Source organism: Stegodyphus dumicola, chromosome X1 (assembly GCF_044657685.1).
Source record: "Stegodyphus dumicola isolate Sdum_Otavi_A_Nest chromosome X1, ASM4465768v1".
Lineage (NCBI taxonomy): Eukaryota > Metazoa > Arthropoda > Arachnida > Araneae > Eresidae > Stegodyphus > Stegodyphus dumicola.
Genome location: NC_140780.1, coordinates 164,597,746 through 164,618,151, shown reverse-complemented (window position 1 = coordinate 164,618,151; position 20,406 = coordinate 164,597,746). Strand labels below are relative to the sequence as shown.

Here is a 20,406-nt window from a genome sequence, read left to right as displayed (position 1 = left end):
CTTTTATTCAGTACAAACCCACAGTAATAGCCTTATTAGCACTCTCAGACACTCCCCGCGTCCCAGAGAAAAACATCGCTACCCTTGTGATATCCTCCCCACATAGGATTCACAACCTTAATTCACTCATTCACGCAAAACTGACTCTGCGGTTGCACCCGCGGCGTTATAAGATGCACCCGCGGCTGCATCTTATAACGACACTGAACTTGACACCCCCGCTTTTTTCGCCGCCGCTAGTGCGGACCTCACTCTCTTTCATCTGCCTCCCACACTCCTTTCACTCTTCTCTTTCTCCCCCCTCCCGATCTTTATCAGAAGTCGAGTAAAAAGATGTTTCTACATCTTGACACTCGAGAATAAAATACGATCTGTGTGTGTAACGCTAGCTTTGATGAGAATACCAATACTTGCGATTTAACTACTTGTGACGTCAGAGTACTACGTGATTCCGTAAAAATCACTTAACGCTGTGGTTAAAAATGTCATGAATCGGGCCCTTAAACGGCAGCTGTCCAGCTGACGGAAAAATTTCCGACTCGTCGATCTCTGTAATGATCGAGACGATGACACCAGACTCGCTCTCTGTCGAGTAGATCGCAATAAACGATCCGTTCTTCTATCTCGAAGGTGTCCAGACTAGAGTCAATAATAATGTTTTCCGAATACGTATCCCGATCTGCTGCTACGGATAATCCCTTAGCAGGGAAAAAGTATCACGCTGTCCTCCTAGAAGAAGTACGTCATCGGATAACAACCATAACATGGTCTACCATAATAAGCTATTTCTCCCCGTTTTGGAGTTAAGGCTGTTTGTTCTCCGAACCTTATCCATTTTAACATTTACGTAGGGCGACGGAGGTGTTCTTATGTGGGAGTGCATGGCAGCATCAGGACTAAGTAATTTGGCATTCGTTGATGGCATAATAATATTTATTTAAATATTTTAAGAGACAATTTAAAATTATCAGCCCAAAATTTGGGTATTGGAAACAACTTTGTTTTTAATCATGATAACGATCCTAAGCATACGGCTCTCAACATTCGCCTGTGGTGTCTCAGTTTATGCGCGTTTCATATTTATGAATCTGAAAGAAATTGCCTTGAATTAAGCTGAATTACAGAAATATACCTATATAAATTTTTGGATACATTTTTCCACATGTCCAGTTATGTAAATATTTTACTTACTTTTATCGCTATACTGCCCACAAATTTAAAGTTTATGCAAAAAAATTTTAACAACAGAACAGTTAGTTTATCTTGAACAAATGCACAAATTATATTCCTAATAGTTCACAAAACTTTAAAATGAAAAATAATTAATACGTAAAGAAAAGCATTACTTTATTTAACACCTTTACAATTCATAAAAATAGTAACAATTGATTTCTTACTCTTAAAGAAAATTATAAAACGAATTACCTAATTATAGAGTTTAAATCCTAGCATATATCATTCTATCTATGTTAAGGAACGAAGATACCAGCTATAAACAGAAACATTAAAATGTATTTAAGGTATTTTGATTATTATTAAGTACTTTTGTTTCACATCTGGAAAGAAGACAACATGACATTGAGATATTTTTTAACATATTTATCAAATTACATAGAAAAGAAAATCAATACTTACGAACGAGAAGTAATCTTAGGAATGTTTTTCGAAAATCTGTTTGTGTATCCATATGCAACACAAGCTGACATGCTTCAAAAAGAAAAAGAAAAAAAAAAAAAAAAATATTGCAATTACAAGACTTCTTTCACAAGTCACAGCGATAGCAGGAACATGGCCGCCAAGCCTCACCGTTTGAGTTGAACCTTCCCTCCTTCTATTCTAACCTCCTTGCTATTTGTCCCTGTTCAGAACGGCGGAGGAGAAGAAGAAGTAAAAAGGCGCTACTTTTAGTTGCTTTTAACGAATGCACTGCTAAAGACGGAATTCTCACTAAATTGTTTGAAGTTTCGTTGCGTGATAGCAGTGTTTTTATTTAATTCAGGTTATTAATTAATTTAATTTTTGTTTAATTCTGTATATCGCTTTCATATGTAAAGACTGTTTAAGTGTTCCTCCTTGTAATACTTCCCATATTTTAAAATGCACAATTTTTTTTTGTTTGCTTTCATATTATGCTTCATTCTATTAGTCTCCTTTTTTCAGATTTTCTTTAAAATTCAAAATTTCTTTAAAATTCATCTCTCTTTTGTGATTTTGTAGTTACTTAACAATGTGATAAGTAGGGATGGAAAGCGGTTATTTTTTTAGTCATGCGCATGTATAATAAATGTAATTAATAAGAAACCTAAAGATGAAATTCGATTAATATTGCATACATGAGCAGTTTTTTTCAATTTATTTACTGTGAAATTTTTACTTACTTTAAATACCATTTATTAAATCGCCATAGAAGTTTTGTAATCTAAATTTATTAGTTTATTTAAACTTCATTGAAAGGGGAGAGCAAATAAAACAAAAACAGAAATGCGAGAAATATCTGCTTATCATTAATTTATAATATAGCGCGTAATTTTTTAGTTTTGCAAACTGTATGTATGATTAATGTGTCAAAAGGAATCTTTCTATGTCTATGGCGATGAATGAATATCCATCTAGTTCAGTGCATCTCAAACTTCTCCATGCACTCCTTTCATTATTGCTAGATGATCGATCATCCCCCTCCGTCCTTTCCAAAACTCAAAAAATAAATATATATTTATTTAAATTTAGATTATTTTTTAATGTGTTTTATAAACCAGAAATTAAGAACAAGAATTTTTGGACAAGAAAAAGTATAGAAAATGTTGATAAATACGAAAGTTCAAATAAAATTAGATTTTTTATTTATATTCAGAGACCAAAACTAAGTACTTAACAGGTAAATAAAAGGTTGACTGCATTTCTTCTGAAACTACGGCATTCTTACTGGTTGAGAACTCCTGATATATTTTCATGTTACACATTGAGAAGATGAAACAGTTCATCTTCTAAATGAACTATGGAAACTGTACATAGAGAGACAGATTACATCATCTCATTGAATAATTTGTTTAAAAAACGAAAACAGTGTAAAGATAGTTATGTTTCTTAACCTAATATAAATAAGTACTCATAAATTGCACTGTTGAAAGCATTGTAATATAAGATTCAAGTCACTTATCAGTTTGAATGCAAAGGTAAATTAATACATGAATATCATGAAGCAAAGACAACAACTTTGGGCTTCTAAATGGTTTATGTTATACACAACTATTAAAATTATTTAACAAGTTTTCTAGCACCTAATTATCCATCAATTTACCTTATGTGTAGTGTATAACTTCTTGGATTATTTCAAAATTTAACAAATTTAGGTATATATATTAATTTTCTCAAAGTATATTTGCATTTCAGGATATTCTGTTACAAATTCCTTATTTGGGACAGATATTTCCGTTTTATTAATGTGAATTTAAGGCTTACTTTTGTATAGTTAAAAGGACCTTGTTAATATGTTTCTCTAAACTTTTAGGCCAGGCGTATCAAAGTCGCTTCTCATATTTGGACCTTGCAACCCATTTACGATGTCTGTGTAGAAGTGCAGAAATTTGCTCATATGTGATGTTACATTTGGAAATGGGAATGGCCTGAATTATTTTTAACATAATTGGAATATTTTATCTTCCAAAGGGACGAAGCCATACGTAATGCTCAGAAATATTTATCCGAGACCCTTAAGTACAAAAACATGCAAGATGATATATCTCCAGAGAATTAAAGTAATGCATATATTTTCGAAGAAAGTGAATCAACGTACAAAATGGGAGGATGATTGTGGAATTATAATAAATAATATTTACTTATACCTTTCTGCAAATTTGAGGGTTTTAGAGGCAAAAACCTTAGTTGCTAAGAGGATTAAATTAACTAAACTTGCATCTTTAAGGTGAAAGCTGCTAATGATTTATGTTTCGATGAATGACAGCACTTAAAATTAAGTTGAGATTATGGTAATCCCACATGAAAAGTGACAACTTAATTCACTCTTTAAATCTGGACAGTTAATTTAAAAAGGGGGAAAAAATCGCCCCAAAATCTTACCAAAAAGTGGCAAAGGAACAAGGCTGGCCCATATGCAAAAATTGCAAAAGGTGTCACTTTTCGCCGAGCTAACTAAGTTATTCTTGTATACGGTAGCTAGAACAAGGTATGTTTTGCTCTGAATTATTAAAACAGTAGGCATCGCTTTGTGTGTGATTATTTGTCCATGGCTATTTTGAGAACATTAAACAATGATAAAAAATATTCTTCAAAATAACAATCAAATTGAACTAATTTAACGCTGTGACTGCTAACTGTTTTAAGTTAAGGTGCTCACGTGAGCAGTGTGCGGCCGCAGAATGGCTTACCAAATAAATGAGATTTCATTTGTTCTCCTTACTAAGCAACGAACGAGGTATGAGGTTTTTCACAAGTGTTTGACATGTGCAATAGAAATAATTTCTGAACGTATAACATGAGAGAGCAATAAACAGCCAAAGCCTTTGCCAGGTGTGTGTTTGCATCATAGTCTACACACATAGTCTACATCATAGGCTTGTGTCGGATGCACATATGCATCCGTAGCCCACACCAGTGGCTAGACACATATATGTGCCCATAGTAGTAAAAGAGTTAATATAAAAACCTAAAGAAATATATAAATAGGTATTTTAATAGCAAATTAGGAAAAGACAAAAGTTTATGAATTGTTCATAATGTCTTTAGTGCAAAAGTGAATTGTTTATAGTACTTTTGGAAATTGTTTCACCAATGCTGTACCCTTAATATTCAGAAGGCATCCGTCATTGAAAGAGAACATGCCAATAGAAACTTAATTGAAGAAGCAGACTTAGTTTGTCATAGATGTTTTCAGAGAATTATTTTTGTTCCTTAAGAATTACTTGTATTCGATCACTCTTAAAATTGACAGTTATTCAAAATCTCCATGACATTAAAGTTGCTTTTTAGCCTAATTTTAAATGGCTGAGTGAGATCAAGACCAAGCTGTTTGGTTACTTAACTGTTCACTTTGAAACATTTCTCTGTCATTTGATGATTTTTATAATCTATTTTAACTTTGGTACTTACGTATTATCGCAACAGGTTGGCGCGATTTGTAAGTTTGAGTAAAAAAGTATGAATAGAAAGAAAATGTACATTTATTAATTACAGATAATTTTTAATACAGTTTTTTATATTATTTTGTTTTAAAATATAAAATAGCAATTAAACCCTTCCAGTTTCGAATTTGAATAAGTTTCAGAATTATTTTTTCGGCGGAAATCTTTTGGCTATTGCTTTTAGCACTGATTAAAAACCGTCTTCGCCATTAACAACTTGAACTTGGCGCCATATAAATTCGATAAGGTATGAGTCAAGATGATGACGGGCTGTTCCTCTCTGTTTTTTGTTGTGCCATTTGGCTGAGCCCCGCATGTGCTCTACATGTTGTATGTGAACGCCCGTGTTGGGATCCACAAAGTTATATTTGTGATTAACAGTTCCATGCAGAAATCCAGCATTTTCGAACTCACTTGTATTGTATCCTTTCCAGCAATCCGAATAAATGATGCTTCCTTCCTTGATATTTTCGCAAATTTTTTCCATGAGGGTAACGACGCTTCTGCTAGGTACAGTAACCAAAAAAGTCTCTTTCTTTTCTCGGCAAATTCCGCCGAAAACCCACTGCTGTGGTAGTACATGCCCAGTGTTATTTTTTCTTTTTACAAATAAACTTTCGTCTAAACACGTAGGGTTGCCATAAGTAGGGTCACCAAATTTGGCGATTTATGCAAATTTTGGCCTGTTGCGTTAATACGTAAGTACCTTAACTTTATTTGGTGATGTTATTTTAGTTCAAAAAATTTATTTTGTATTTTGTTTGATGATATAAATCGAATTATCAGTCACAGTAGGTGATGTATTTTCCACTTTTTTAATACAAACGTATGGAATTCAGCAAATCGATAACAAGTAATCCAAATAATAACAATCTTGATCATGTTAAGTAGTGTCTACTGCACGTTTAATTTATGGGGTACAAACTATACTAATTGCCTTGTGTGACAAAAATGCTGGAGCCAAGGCTTTTAAAGTATTGTTTGCTACTGCCATGGGACTTGCTTTTGTGAATGATTTCCGATCTATGTGAAAGAAACTGCAACCTTGAAAGGATTATTAATGTTTTCAACTTTGCAATGAATATTTTGATGATATTTTATTTCATGGAAACTTGTCTGTGATTCTTGGGGAAAAAATATGTACTTCTGGGAGTATATTCATGAAAAGTAGATTGAATTCAGTGGTCTACCTATTACAGTGCACTAGAAGGAAGGGGCACCCAGACCTGGCTAGCACGAGGCTGCCTTAACGCAGTTAACCCTCTAACTGTGTACTTTTTTTTTAATCAAAATAGGTTCAAAAATTGCATATTTTTATTACATATTTCAAATCTACATATATTTTAGGGTTAAATTGTACAAAATTTTTTTTGTAAAAAAGTGTTTTTTTCAATATAGAATTAGGTCATAGAAAAAGGTTGTCAGAATACTGAAATCGAAGAATAATGATATAAAAAGAAAATTTTAAAAATTAATATTGGTTAAATTATGATTTATTTCATAAAATACAAAGGTAAAATATGCTAATGAAAATATTTGCATAAAGTAATATTTTGCATATTAATTTTGTACCACTGTCGAACATTTTCGATAGAAACCGAATTTTCAGATTCATCACTATCTGCAGAGGAATCCAAGAAATTCTCATCAGTTTCGTTATAACTATCTTCATTGTACTTGAAATCAGAATCAGAACTACTATCAGTGTCCGAAATATCATCAGGAATGTAGGTTATATCACTCGCGAAACGCTTCCTCCCAGACATCTTTGAGCTCTAAAAAATGCTACATTACGTATTCTTGTATATTTGGCAGAAATGTGGACAACTAACGCCATCTGTTAGCCCACATCTAAATAAACAATTAAATATCAGAGAAAAGCAGAAAGGAAACCTTGAATGGGGAAAGAACGGGTTGCACAGTTAAATAGACGGCAAAAATTCATCCCTGTGGAAATCGCGGGATGCGCAAATTTTTCTACTTCTGCTTGCCTGTGGAAATCGCGGGGTGCGCAGCAAGAGGGTTAAACTCCTCAACCCGTAGAGGTGATCCAAGTAGGCATAGCCCTCCCCCAGTCGACCCAGGGGGACAATTATTATCTCGCAAAGTCTGGGTAATTTTGCAAAAAGTCACAATGGTGGACAACTATGAATCCACCGAACACTCAAAGAATGCTTGTTTGACATTTACCATCCCCCAGTGTTGACTACCCCCTAAGGACCCCAAGGACAGCCTTCGATATCAAATCATGTAGTGTGCCCACAACCAAGGGGCAGACAAGACAGCACCATATGGTTCCTGCTGAGCCTGAACCTACCTCCGAATAAACGATGGCTCTGGTCACTGTGAAGACTGTTCAAGTCAAGTCTGTCTAGATATTGACCTAGTCAGAATGCCTGGATTCCTCCCAGTCGACCCACCTGTTACATCTTTTCATTAAATTTTTTTTGAAAGATTACTTCCAGTATAGTTTTTAATGCATCCTGTAAATAATGTATTCTTTTTTTTTAAAGAAAATTGTAGTAGATTAATGAAGAAACTAAGCAATTTTAAGATTGTCAGTCTTGAAATTACATTAGCATGTTGCATTTTTAATTTCATTTTTAAATGAAAGTAAAGTATTTATAGTTGATGTAATGTAAATTGGTTAATGTTTAATACCTTTTTTATCTTGAAGGTAAAATTTCGCTACTGTTAAAAGATGGATAGAAAGGAGAATTTGTGTATAAATGTTATTACAACAAATCAAGTTGAGAATTTGAGTCGAATGGATTTACTTCATTGGGTAAATTCACTCTTGGGAAAGAATGTGAAGCGTGTTGAAGATCTTTGTTCAGGTGAATATTTGAGTTCAAGCTATTGGTAATAATTAATCTCATGTATTTTAATATTTTTCTAAAGCACATTTACAGCAGATTATGAGTAAATCGATTTTGAAATACCACTGGAAATACTAAAAAATGTTCTAAGTACCACATGAAAATTTGTTACTACAGTCAAAAGTCGTTAATCCGGACTCGTCGGGACTTCGGCGATTCCGGATTATAGATCATCAGTTTAAATCGCGTAAGATGGCATGCAGAAATTCTAAAATTAAAAATATGAAACCGTAATTTATGAAATAAAGAACAATTATGGTCTAAAGGGTATCAAAATTTACTAAAAAAAGCTTAATATTTATTTGTTTACTTTTAAAAATTTCTTTCAATGTAAGTTGTTTAAGTTGCTTCGTTTTATGTGATAATACTTTTTCTTTAATTCTATAAACATACATAATTTTTTGTTCAGTTACAAAGTTCCGCTGTTCAAGTCCCGTTAATTGCTGTGCCGAGAATACCAACTAACTTGTCAATCGAAATTTTTTCATTTTCACTAACCTCTCTGTCACATTCTTTATGTCTTTATCCATTTTTTGCAGCAATTCCACTTTTTGTTTGATGGACATTGAAACATACTTTCGTTTTGTACGATCTTTTGGGAGCTCCAGATTCGGAAATTCTATTTGACATAATCGAAAGTTCAAGTTTACTTTTATAGTATTGCTCTTACAGTCTGCAAAAAATAATAAGCCGGATCCAATTCGAAAATTAAGGCACAATGCAATCATCAACATTAACTGAAATAGATAATTAGATAATTTTAGCTTATACCATTCGTTATACATAAAACGCGCACGCGAAAACGTATTCTGCGCTTGCGCACACGCAAATGCGCAGTTGTAAGAGGTCTTGCGCGCACGCGTAAACGCCTATGCGCATGTGTCAACACAGCGCATCGCAGAAAGTTTTTAGCTTTGAGGTCCGGATTATAGATCATTCCGGATTATGGGTGTCCGAATTAACGACTTTTGACTGTATTCGGTTTCGAGGGCCATAAAAAAATTGCAGCGAAAATGTATGCGCAAAAGCGCAAAATCTAGCGAACGTGCCCATTTAACAGCACGCCAAATCTAGCGTATGCACTGATTTCAGATTGCGTGAGTTTATATAGTTCTATATTTTTTAAGACGCCATTGAAATACTAGTTTCATTTTAAAATTATTTTTTGATTTTAAATCCTTTTTTGATATCCTATGGATTTAACAATTTGGGAATTGCCCATGACGAAGAGTCGGCAATAGAATTTTGGGTAGAGTGCAGAATCGCCCATTGCTTGACGCGTTTTTAAGAATTGCACATACTTGGTATCCATGTACACATCGACCTATTTTCATTTTAAAAAAAATCACAGAGTTTCACAAAAATGGCACTGCGCACACTCTTGACTTTATCTATGTACACATCGACCTTTTTTAACTTAAAAAGTAAAAGAAAATTGACAAAAATCCAATTGTTTTTACCCTTGTAAAAAGGGGCAAACAAATAAGTGAGTGATTTTGCACTTTACCGAGAATATTTTCAAAGAAAAAGCATCATTCATTATAGAAAATTACATTTGAACAACCAACGAGATGAAATTATGTTTTAGTGATAAGTCGGTAGCAAAATAACCATGCAGGCATCCGGCCCTTATAGGTGCTTACTTTTTCTTTAAAGCCCTTATTTTTTTGTTTTTAGTGCTTATTTTTTGCTTTTAGTGCTTTTTTTTTTTTTTTTTAAATGAACGCGCTATTTTTCCTCGTATTAAAGCCGAAACTAAATAAACAACTTTTCTTCCTAATATGGAATGTCAGATGTGGAGTCATACTCCCGGAAATAGCTTTTCCCCCTTTCTCTGTATTAACATAACCTTTGGTGTGCATGAAGAGTACAGACAGGTGCACGTCATTCTATTGGTTAAAAAATTGCGAAAACAGTAGAAAATTCCGCTACGTTCGGCATTCTTTTCCTCCCACCCAAATACGACACACATTTGAATTTCTATCAAGATCTTAAAAATTTTCATTCTCGTTCTGCTTGGTCAGTTCATATTTGTGTTTATTATGATCATTATGCTTATATTATGAGCATATGTATGAATGTTTATAATAACATAGTTGCAGTAACTGCTGAAGTATAGTAAACTTCCAAAAATGGTTGTGTTTTAACACAGATTAGCTTTTTAAGGAATAATATTTGGAATGGCTTAAATAAAGGGAAAGTAATTGAATAGTCAAAATAATTTCATTTTAGTACAGATCCTGAATATCCTGAATATTGAAACTGTTACAGTTCGCTGCAAAACAAGCAACGGACTTTTTTTTTGTCACTTTCCAATCTGGATTGAATAGGACTAAAAGTTCTGCGGTCTACCAACCCAAGCAAAGAATGATTCTATTCCGGAAATTTAACGCCGTCTGTTGAAAATTAGAATAAAAAATACCCCAGTTATTTAGTTCTTTATTCTCCCAATACCTGCAGTTGTTGATTCCGATTGCGTAATATCACATAGGGAAGAATTACGGCACACATATTGCGCAATAACGTTTGCTATATTTTGCAGAGATAATTAATTTTGATGTTCAGTCCGAGATTTGTTTATGAAAACTTAAAAGAGTTTTACTGTGCTTGCTAAGCAGAATATTTTTTAGTTCTGTTGGTTATTTTTATATGATGCTCATATTGAAATGTCAAAAGCATTTATTTAGCGGAAAAATCTAAAGAACGGCTACAGTCTACCCCCCCCTCCGCTCCTTCAAGTTACGCTCGACTGTCCGAATATTCGCCAATTTCCAAGTATGAGGGTTAGTTAAGCTTTTACTGTTGACTGCATGAAGCAAATTTCTGTCTTCTGATTTCAGAAATGTTCCTCTTTTTTACTTAAATTACTTCGCTTGCAATATCTGTTAAGAGAAAACTGATATACAATGAAAATTTAGAAAATGTTCAGAATTTAGATTTAAATTATTTAAATATCAATATGAGTGGAAAAATAAATTGTATTTATTATTATGTTCCAAGTGAGTACAATAAATATGCCTTATTATTATTTATTTTATCTATTTTGAACTGAAATTTCATCATTAAATCTTGTAATATAGTTTAGTTCTTCATAGTTTTTTCCCTCTCATTGTAAACTATTTCTGTAAATTGAACTATTATTTAAAATTAAAAAAAAAAAAAAAAGTAATTATTTTCCATGGTTGAGGTAATGCTTATTCTCTCTTAATAAGTACTTCATTTCTCATGTTTTAAATTACAAGTCTAATTTTTAAGGTTATGCAGTTGTGTATGATGTAATTAGACAGGTGCTTATTTTTTTCTTAAAATGTGCTTGAAAAGTGCTTATAGGTACTTATTTTTTTTAACTGAAATGTGGCTATGAACCCTGTAAAAAGGGGCAAACAAATAAGTGAGTGATTGTTAAATTATGGAATATCTGGAAATTTGGAAGATACTGACCAGATAAAACATAAAATGGCAGAAATTAGAATATATATTTATGTATGGTATTTTTCTGTATCGGAACAGATTCAGATATGTATGCATGTACAATATGTGTATGTACATATGCAAATCTGTGTACATACATATGTATGTATATACACACATGTATGTATGCACACATACATAATATACATGCATATATGAACACATCCATACATTTCTGAATCTGATCCCAGTTACAAAAGAGAACCTTATATTTATATATAACCACATTAATTAAATAAAAACGTGAAATTCTCATTAATTTACTTTACACATTTCATCTATTTGAAACCTGTTTCACTATATTTAAAATGATTTAAATATGTACTTTTTGCTTTTGGAAAATCTAGTTACAGCTCTCAAACTTTCTTGACTTCTAACATGCAGCTTCTGCAGACATGAAATTTAGTCACCCCTGGTACAGACAAGCACCGAAACCTTTTCTGTTAGTAAGGTCAGTGCAGTTATTGTCTAACAATTAAAAGAAGATTACTTTTGACTGTGACTATTTAAAAATATTTCTTTAATAAATACCAATACCTGCAAAAAGAAATTTTTTGTTCATTTTATTTAAAACTTATCACTTGATCATTTTACACCAAGATTACCTTTTATAAATGTATATTTTTTTCCTCTGGTTATTACATATTTAGTAACAACTACTTTTCGAACGTCTGAATGTTTATATTGAGTTATTTTTTGTCCTTAAGAAAAGATATTTTCAAAGAATATTTTCAAAGAAAAAGCATCATTCATTATAGAAAATTACATTTGAACAACCAACGAGATAAAATTATGCTTTAGTGATAAGTCGGTAGCAAAATAGTGATGCAGGCATCCATTCAGTTATGTTTAGCAATTTTTATATAAATTATAACAATGATCTGAAATAGTTATTTACTCTTATGCTTCCATTCAGTCATGTTTAGCCTTTTTCATATAAATTATAATAATAAAAAAGTATTATACAAAATTAACCTTTCATCTAAATTAAAACATCAATCTTAAATAGTTATTTACTTTTATACTTCCTTTCTTGCCGCAATTATTAGGGTTGCTGCAATTATTTTTGGCAGCATTGGCATCGACAATAGTTTGGCGATTTTTTACGGCCCTTGAAACCGAATAGTACCGAAATTTTTTTGATTAAATTATTATTTCAGGTAATGGCATGAAAAGTCCTCTGTTTTTTTATGTATTCTTCCCTAAGAATGAAATTTTTGTTAGACATGATAATATTCGGAAATGAGTAAAATAAGAAAAAAAATAATTTTTTTGTGCTCAATTCATCATGAAATGTTCAGTGAATGTGTTGGTTTTCTTTTCTTAAGGACAAAAAATAACTCAATATAAACATTCAGACGTTCAAAAAGTAGTTGTTACTAAATATGTAATAACCAGAGGAAAAAAATATACATTTATAAAAGGTAATCTTGGTGTAAAATGATCAAGTGATAAGTTTTAAATAAAATGAACAAAAAATTTCTTTTTGCAGGTATTGGTATTTATTAAAGAAATATTTTTAAATAGTCACAGTCAAAAGTAATCTTCTTTTAATTGTTAGACAGTAACTGCACTGACCTTACTAACAGAAAAGGTTTCGGTGCTTGTCTGTAGCAGGGGTGACTAAATTTCATGTCTGCAGAAGCTGCATGTTAGAAGTCAAGAAAGTTTGAGAGCTGTAACTAGATTTTCCAAAAGCAAAAAGTACATATTTAAATCATTTTAAATATAGTGAAACAGGTTTCAAATAGATGAAATGTGTAAAGTAAATTAATGAGAATTTCACGTTTTTATTTAATTAATGTGGTTATATATAAATATAAGGTTCTCTTTTGTAACTGGGATCAGATTCAGAAATGTATGGATGTGTTCATATATGCATGTATATTATGTATGTGTGCATACATACATGTGTGTATATACATACATATGTATGTACACAGATTTGCATATGTACATACACATATTGTACATGCATACATATCTGAATCTGTTCCGATACAGAAAAATACCATACATAAATATATATTCTAATTTCTGCCATTTTATGTTTTATCTGGTCAGTATCTTCCAAATTTCCAGATATTCCATAATTTTTCACGTGAAATTATTTAGCAAATGCTTGTATTAGGTGATAAGACAAGAACAGTTTAAAATTTCTGAGTACTTCTTGTAGCTAAACTGTTGTTCATTATGTGAGAGGAAGCAATAAAACATTATATTTATTATGAAGAAAACAGAAACATCAATGAAAATTCAGATTTTCTTTAGTTGCTCCATGCTAAATTTGAAGCTGTGTAGTTTTATTCTTAAAACGTATTTTTGAGAATTTTTGTATAAATGTATATGTCTAATGTTAATGTAATAATGCAGAAAGTCCAAAAAATTTAGTTCAGAAAAATTGTCATATCTTTTAATCCCTTAACTGCCGCGGGCATATATATATATATGCCTTGCTCAGCCGATGTGTTAACTGCCACGTGCGTATATATATGTATATACTCCCTTCCAAACTACTATCATTTCCTTTGTGCTGCTAACTGTAAAATTATTCGCAAAGCTTTGGAATGCAACACCACAGTGATTTTGACAAAGTGGTTAATCTTTGGATTATGGTAACTTGCCGATTTTTTGGCGAAAATTTGGCGACCAACTCTGCTACAGCAACCCTCTATTTTTTTTTTCCCCGCCGCCATTTTGTCTTCACGAAGTAAAGACATAGTTCTTTTCTTTTTATTTACTCAACACTTTTTCCAACAATCTACTAGCCGAATTACACTTATGCTAGAAATTTTATCTAACAAAACTGCTTAATCATGACAAATATTCACTGCAAAATTGGGAAAAAGTGCACAATAGCAAACTCCTTGCACGTTTTTCAGAATAACACATACACATAAACCATGTACACGTCGACTTATTTTTACTTAAAAAAACATCCCAGAATTGCACAAAAATGGCATTGCGCACACTCTTCACTATATCCATGTACACTGCTATTTTCTCATAAATTAGAAAAATTTCACGAAAATACACGACAATTTTCTGAATCTTTAAAACCTGGTAAAAAGAACATATATGAAATTACCTGATCGCGAAAATGTATATACCCTTTCCAAATATGAACATTTCCACGTATAAAATAAATAAAATATACAAAAACTTTTACCTCTAAATTATCTGTTATATTATAAACGTCACCAACGAATTCATACCGCAAACATTACAAATACTTAGTGTCAAATATTTAAATTATTTCCATGCACATTTACTTCAACTTAAACGTATATCAAATTCCTACAAACATAAAATTCACAAAATAACTATCATTTAATTAAAATATCACTAAACCATGTACACGTCGACTTATTTGTACTTAAAAAAAATCCCAGAATTGCACAAAAATGGCATTGCGCACACTCTTCACCATATCCATGTACACTGCTTTTTTCTCATAAATTAGAAAAATTTCACGAAAATGCATGACAATTTTCTGAATCTTTAAACCCGGTAAAAAGAACATATATGAAATTACCTGATCGCGAAAAAGTATATACCCTTTCCTAATATGAACATTTCCACATATAAAATAAATAAAATATCCAAAAACTTTTACCTCTAAATTATCTATTATATTATAAACGTCACCAACGAATTCATACCGCAAACATTACAAATGGTTACAAATACTTAGTGTCAAATATTTAAATTATTTCCATGCACGTTTACTTCCACTCTAACGTATACCAAATTCTACAAACATATAATTCACAAAATAACTATCATTTAATTAAAATATAATTAAATTCAAAAACACTACTTAAAATATAAATAAGCACATACATTAAATTAATAAAAATTAGCTTACAATCCTAATTACTTTAAACTAAATCATTGCTAATAACAATTTTCCAATAACACCAAATTACTTTACTTCCACCTTGCATTTAGAACAATGCATAAAAATAATATCCTCAAATAATAAAAAATACTAACTTATCTAATCTTCTTCTGAATCTTGCTTACATGGTGGATACACTTTTATTATTGATTCAATAAAATTATTGAACGATTTTTTCTGCGAATTTTTTCTCAACACTTGCTCCGCTAAATAAAAAGCAAAATTCTCTTTATCACAATGCCTCGGAATGGCGCTTTTTATAGCACTCCACGTGCCCTCTATTGTACTGGTATGTGCACCTGTTTCCGGATCTTTAAAATAATATTAGACAGCGCCATACAATCCGAAAATTATTCAACACTACTTCACACAACACACAATGAAGCTTAATACAAAATAATATACTGCCACAGATATTTTTCCAAATTTCCCCCCTTTTTTGATTAAAGAACTGTAATTCGTCCATTAATATCGCATGAGATATCTCGAGATATCTCATTTTCCTCACACAAAATAATGCATAATCGGAACTGAGTACTGCTCACATTATTACCAAAGTCCTAGGTAGTAACCTTTATCGCCTCCAAAATGTCGCCAAACTACCAGTTACCATATTCCAAAGATCAGCCGAGAAAGTATGTGAAGGAGGATACTATTTGAAAGAAGTGTGGGGAGAAATTGGAGAGAGGGGTGTGTCTAAAAGCGATGAAAGTAATGGCTGCGCAGTATTGGCTGGTGTTTGAGTTAAAAACATTTTTTTTTTTTTATTCTGTGTCCTCCGTTTTCGTTTACTTTTTGTAGTAGGTTCAAGGAATAAAGAAAGATATAACAGATATTTCAAACATATTTATCTCTTTTTAATTATTTTTTGATGAACTGCTCGTGCTTCATATTGTTACTGAAACTAACCGTTTTGTAGACGAATATATGAACCAACACTTTGCAAATGAAAAATCAAGAACAAAATCGTGGCATTCAACCAGTTCAGAAGAAATATATATATTTTTTAGGCATACTGATTTCACAAGGTACAACACTGAAACCTGATATTACACTTTATTGGTCTAAAATGAATTGTTCAAAACTCCATTTTAGGGATCATTTTTATTATAAAAACATCATTTTTATTATACTTGCACCTTTTTATTATACTTTTACTCTAAACATCAAATTTTGTGCATTCACTTTTTTCTTTTATTCTTTATTTTGTGAAAGTAAACAGTTTTTAGAAAGTAAAACTTGCACTTATTTTCCCCCTAATACATCGCATAACCGCGTGCGCCTGTGTGAAAAACCGTGGCACTGGGAAATGAATCTTGTACGTTTTCCGCGGCAGTTAAGGGGTTAAAGACTGTTTTATCTCTATATTTTCTCAAGAATGATTTGCTAATGTCTTGTGTTAATGTTTTTCCTCCTTTAATGTTACTGATTAAAAGCAAAGTAAGACTCAATAAAATATATGAGAAGTTTTCATGCAACAATGAATTCGGTTAAAACACTTTGCAAGATCCTTGTTGTGTTAGGTTTGTTATTGCCACTGTTTAGTGGTGTATCCAGGGGGTCCCAAAAGGCTACACGCTCCTCCCAAAAGATTTTTCTTATATCAAAAATTGATAAAAATTAATGGTGATATTATTTTGCTAATTTTCTTATCGAAGGATGTCTTTTTGGATTGCCTTATCCTCTAGTTTCTTTTTTTATCAGAAGAGATGACATATGCCTATTTTGTTAATGCTTATCCCTGATATTCACTCTACAGTGGATGATCATGCACTGTAGTGACCAAGCTAGTGAATGCTGAAAGATGGCTGAATATGAGTAAAGAAGTTGCTGTTTACATTTGTTAAAATCTTGCTCTGGTAATTAAAAATATGAATTAATGGGGTGTGTCAACAAAATGATCCAAATTTAAAGTATATTACAGGGGCATTAAGAACCAGCTAGGATATGGCTTCTAACTTCTAAATCAAGCATAAGTCCTGCGTAACATCTCAGTTGCCAAAACAGCTCTTTAAGACAAAAAAATTAAGAAACAGGCACTACAGGACCTAATACTTTCATAATTCTTTCACTTCTCTCATTACATGTGCAAATAAAAAAATTCATTATAATTAGTTAATATGGATTAGCTATTTTTTAGCCTTCTTGTCATTCGTTTTACAATACTTTTTAATATCAAGTAGTAGATTTCTAAAACAAGCACATTCATTTCATCTTTTTTTAGGGGGAGATATGGACTTTGAATACAGTCTCGAACTGTTCTTAACTTGTAGTGTTAGTGAAGAGTAGCACAAATCAGTAATACTAATCATCATTAACTGTATAGTTGAGCAATGCAGGCAGAGTAACAGGTTTATAAAATCTGGGTCAATACATTAATTTCAAAATGAGTAAGAAGAGGCAATGTTCCCTTTTAATTTATTTTTAAAACAGTCATTAAACTAAACTGTAAAATGCAAGCAAAAGCATATTGCTTATTAAGTGATTAGGAGTGACAATTTGAGAATGCTAAAACGCCAACAATAAACTCATTCATAAAGTTCTACTTCTGCAAGTACTTTTGATTCTAGTTCAGGTACCTCTAGGAACACTTAACTGAAATTAAAATCCCTTTGCAAAATACAAACTATGATGTATGTATCAAATTCTGTGAATCTTAAATTAACTCTCTGCGAAAAACTTAAGTTTCTTTAAAATACTTGGTCTTCAACAGAAAAGTATGCAATTCCAAGCTTTTCATTTGGCAGTGAAAGTATACTCAAGAAATTAAAATATACAGTATTATTTGAAACCCTTGGCTGAATTTTTCTAAAATTAAGAATGGAGTGTATGTATATTCACTAAAGGATATGCAGGCCAATCAAAGCAGGCAATTAGTGTACGAGCTTCTTCACATCTTGAGAAAATCTTATGAAATATTTCATGAACCACCAAGAGAAAAATATCAGTCATTCCTTATTATCTACTTATATTTTTAAAAATATTGTTCTTTGCCACAAACAATCTATAATTGACGCAGTTCTTATTTCCAGTGCTCATCAAGTTAGATTTAAAAAAAGTTGCTATAATAAAAACTATGATCATCCATGAGAGAAATGGATTTTGATTGAGAAGTCATTGTGATTCTGAGCAAATGAATGTAAATGCTGATAGTGTTTAATCTTGCCAGCTTCTATGATTTCAAATAGGTATAGGAAATGACGCATTAAAAAATAATATAGAATCTTGCAATTTAAATGCAATGTATATTTCGCCAAAAATATAAAGTGAGAATATAGGTGCTTGCAATAAAATTATTTTGAAAAATATAATTGAAAAGTGAAAGCAAGCAAATGCTTTTTAATTACAGCTGATGAAACTAGACATACTTCTTAAGTATCTGTTTATGGGAGATATGTGAAAGAACTTGAAAGATGTTTCAATAGAAATTTTTTTTTACAGTTCATATATACAGACAACTGATGTGATCAGTGTGGCCATACTGGGCAATAGAATTTATAGACGACATTATTTTAAAAATTAAAGGTGCTGGGCAGAAGAAATTGGGACCTACAGAGATTGCAGTGGACTGCAGAAGAGCCTAGTGCCAACCCTGCCTATAGCAGCATCACAAGAAGATTGCTAATAATAGATAATTTGACACCAGTATATTTAGATTTAAAATGCATGGCTATGATGAGGCCACAGACATATTCAAGGGCATGCAAGCTAAAATGAGAGAAAGATTTCCATCAGTACTCTGTGTTTATTGTACATCTCGTCTCCTTAGTTTGACAATTCCTTGTGTATGCCACGTTAAAGATATTCATAATTACATGGGAGTGATAGAAAAATGTTATTAAGATGTTGTTAAGATGGTTGTCCAGGGAATGAAACAAATGGTAGTCTGTTGGTGCAAGGTCAGGGGAGTATGGTGGATGGAGTAGTGTCTCCCAGCCCAGTCATTGGATTGTGTCCCTGTCCTTCCGAGCCACATGTGGCCTCACAATGTGATGGAGGAGGAGTACACCCTTACGATTGACCAATGCTGGCTCTTTATGCGTTAGTGCCTGATGCACACGTTTCAACTGCTGCGAGTACAGGTCTGCCGTGACAGTTTGGCCCACTGGCAGGAGCTCATAGTGTACCACTTGGCGACTAGCCCAACAGATACAGAGCATGATGTTGTGTGGGTGGAAAGAAGGTCTCGTAGTGGGAGGCACAGGGCCCCGTGGTGACAACCAATGTCTGGAATGCCTGGGTGTGTCATACTGGACCTACTTTTCATCGCTGGTGAGTACTCGATTAAATATGGATGCATTGCGGTGCTGAGTAAGCAATGACAAACAGGCAGCGACATGCTGTTGCTTGTTTGTGTTGGACAGTGATTGGGGTACCAACTTGATCAGCTTGTATGCCTTTCCTATGCGGTGCGAATGGATTCTGATCATTTCATGAGATACCTGGAAGTGTCCAGCAAGCTCACCACATGTTTTGGTACTGTCAACTCTCTATGGCTGCTCTCAGGGTCTTATCATCCAGAGCTTGTGGCCCACCGCTGCGTAAGAGACATAACCCCTGACCTGAACTTCTGGAACCATTGCCTAGCAGTTCTTTTGTTAACAGCTTCATTCCCAAAGGCCTGGTAAATTCGGCAACTTGATTCCTGCTGCTGACAGGCCCACTTTAAAATCATTCAACAAACAACTCCGAACGAGCGCCTTTGATGTGTCCATTTCAATCAGTCGCTGTGTGAGTTATGTTTGAAGTATTAATGCAATGCCCTTTTATACTCTTTATCAATGTCCAGACTCCCATCCTTACCACTTCATAGCCAGTTGTGGTGACCTGTTCAATGTGTTAACCATCATACCAACCATGTAATGTTAAATTTTTGCAAGGGAGACATTTTTTGTAATTGTTCCTAGGAGAAAAATTATAGTTTTTATGAATAGTATCATACATACACCATCTTTTTGTTCTTTATCTTTAATAAATAGTCTTATGAAGAAGTCATGTTTGTTTATGAACCTTTATT

The 20,406-nt window shown here is 32.6% G+C and overlaps 1 protein-coding gene across 2 annotated transcripts in view; it reads left to right on the top strand.

Annotated features, from left to right (window-relative positions):
- The first annotated feature begins 1,790 nt into the window (after positions 1-1,790).
- Positions 1,791-20,406, top strand: part of LOC118190046 (microtubule-associated protein RP/EB family member 1-like) — a 62,443-nt gene continuing 43,827 nt past the window's right edge. The window contains exons 1-2 of one of the 2 annotated variants that reach the window (XM_085808563.1): positions 1,791-1,999; positions 7,816-7,975. In XM_085808563.1, the coding sequence (XP_085664689.1) occupies positions 7,840-7,975 (136 nt within the window). In that variant the 5' untranslated portion in view covers positions 1,791-1,999; positions 7,816-7,839. The remainder of the gene's footprint in view (positions 2,000-7,815; positions 7,976-20,406) is intronic. The other variant, XM_035360735.2, reaches the window with a different exon arrangement.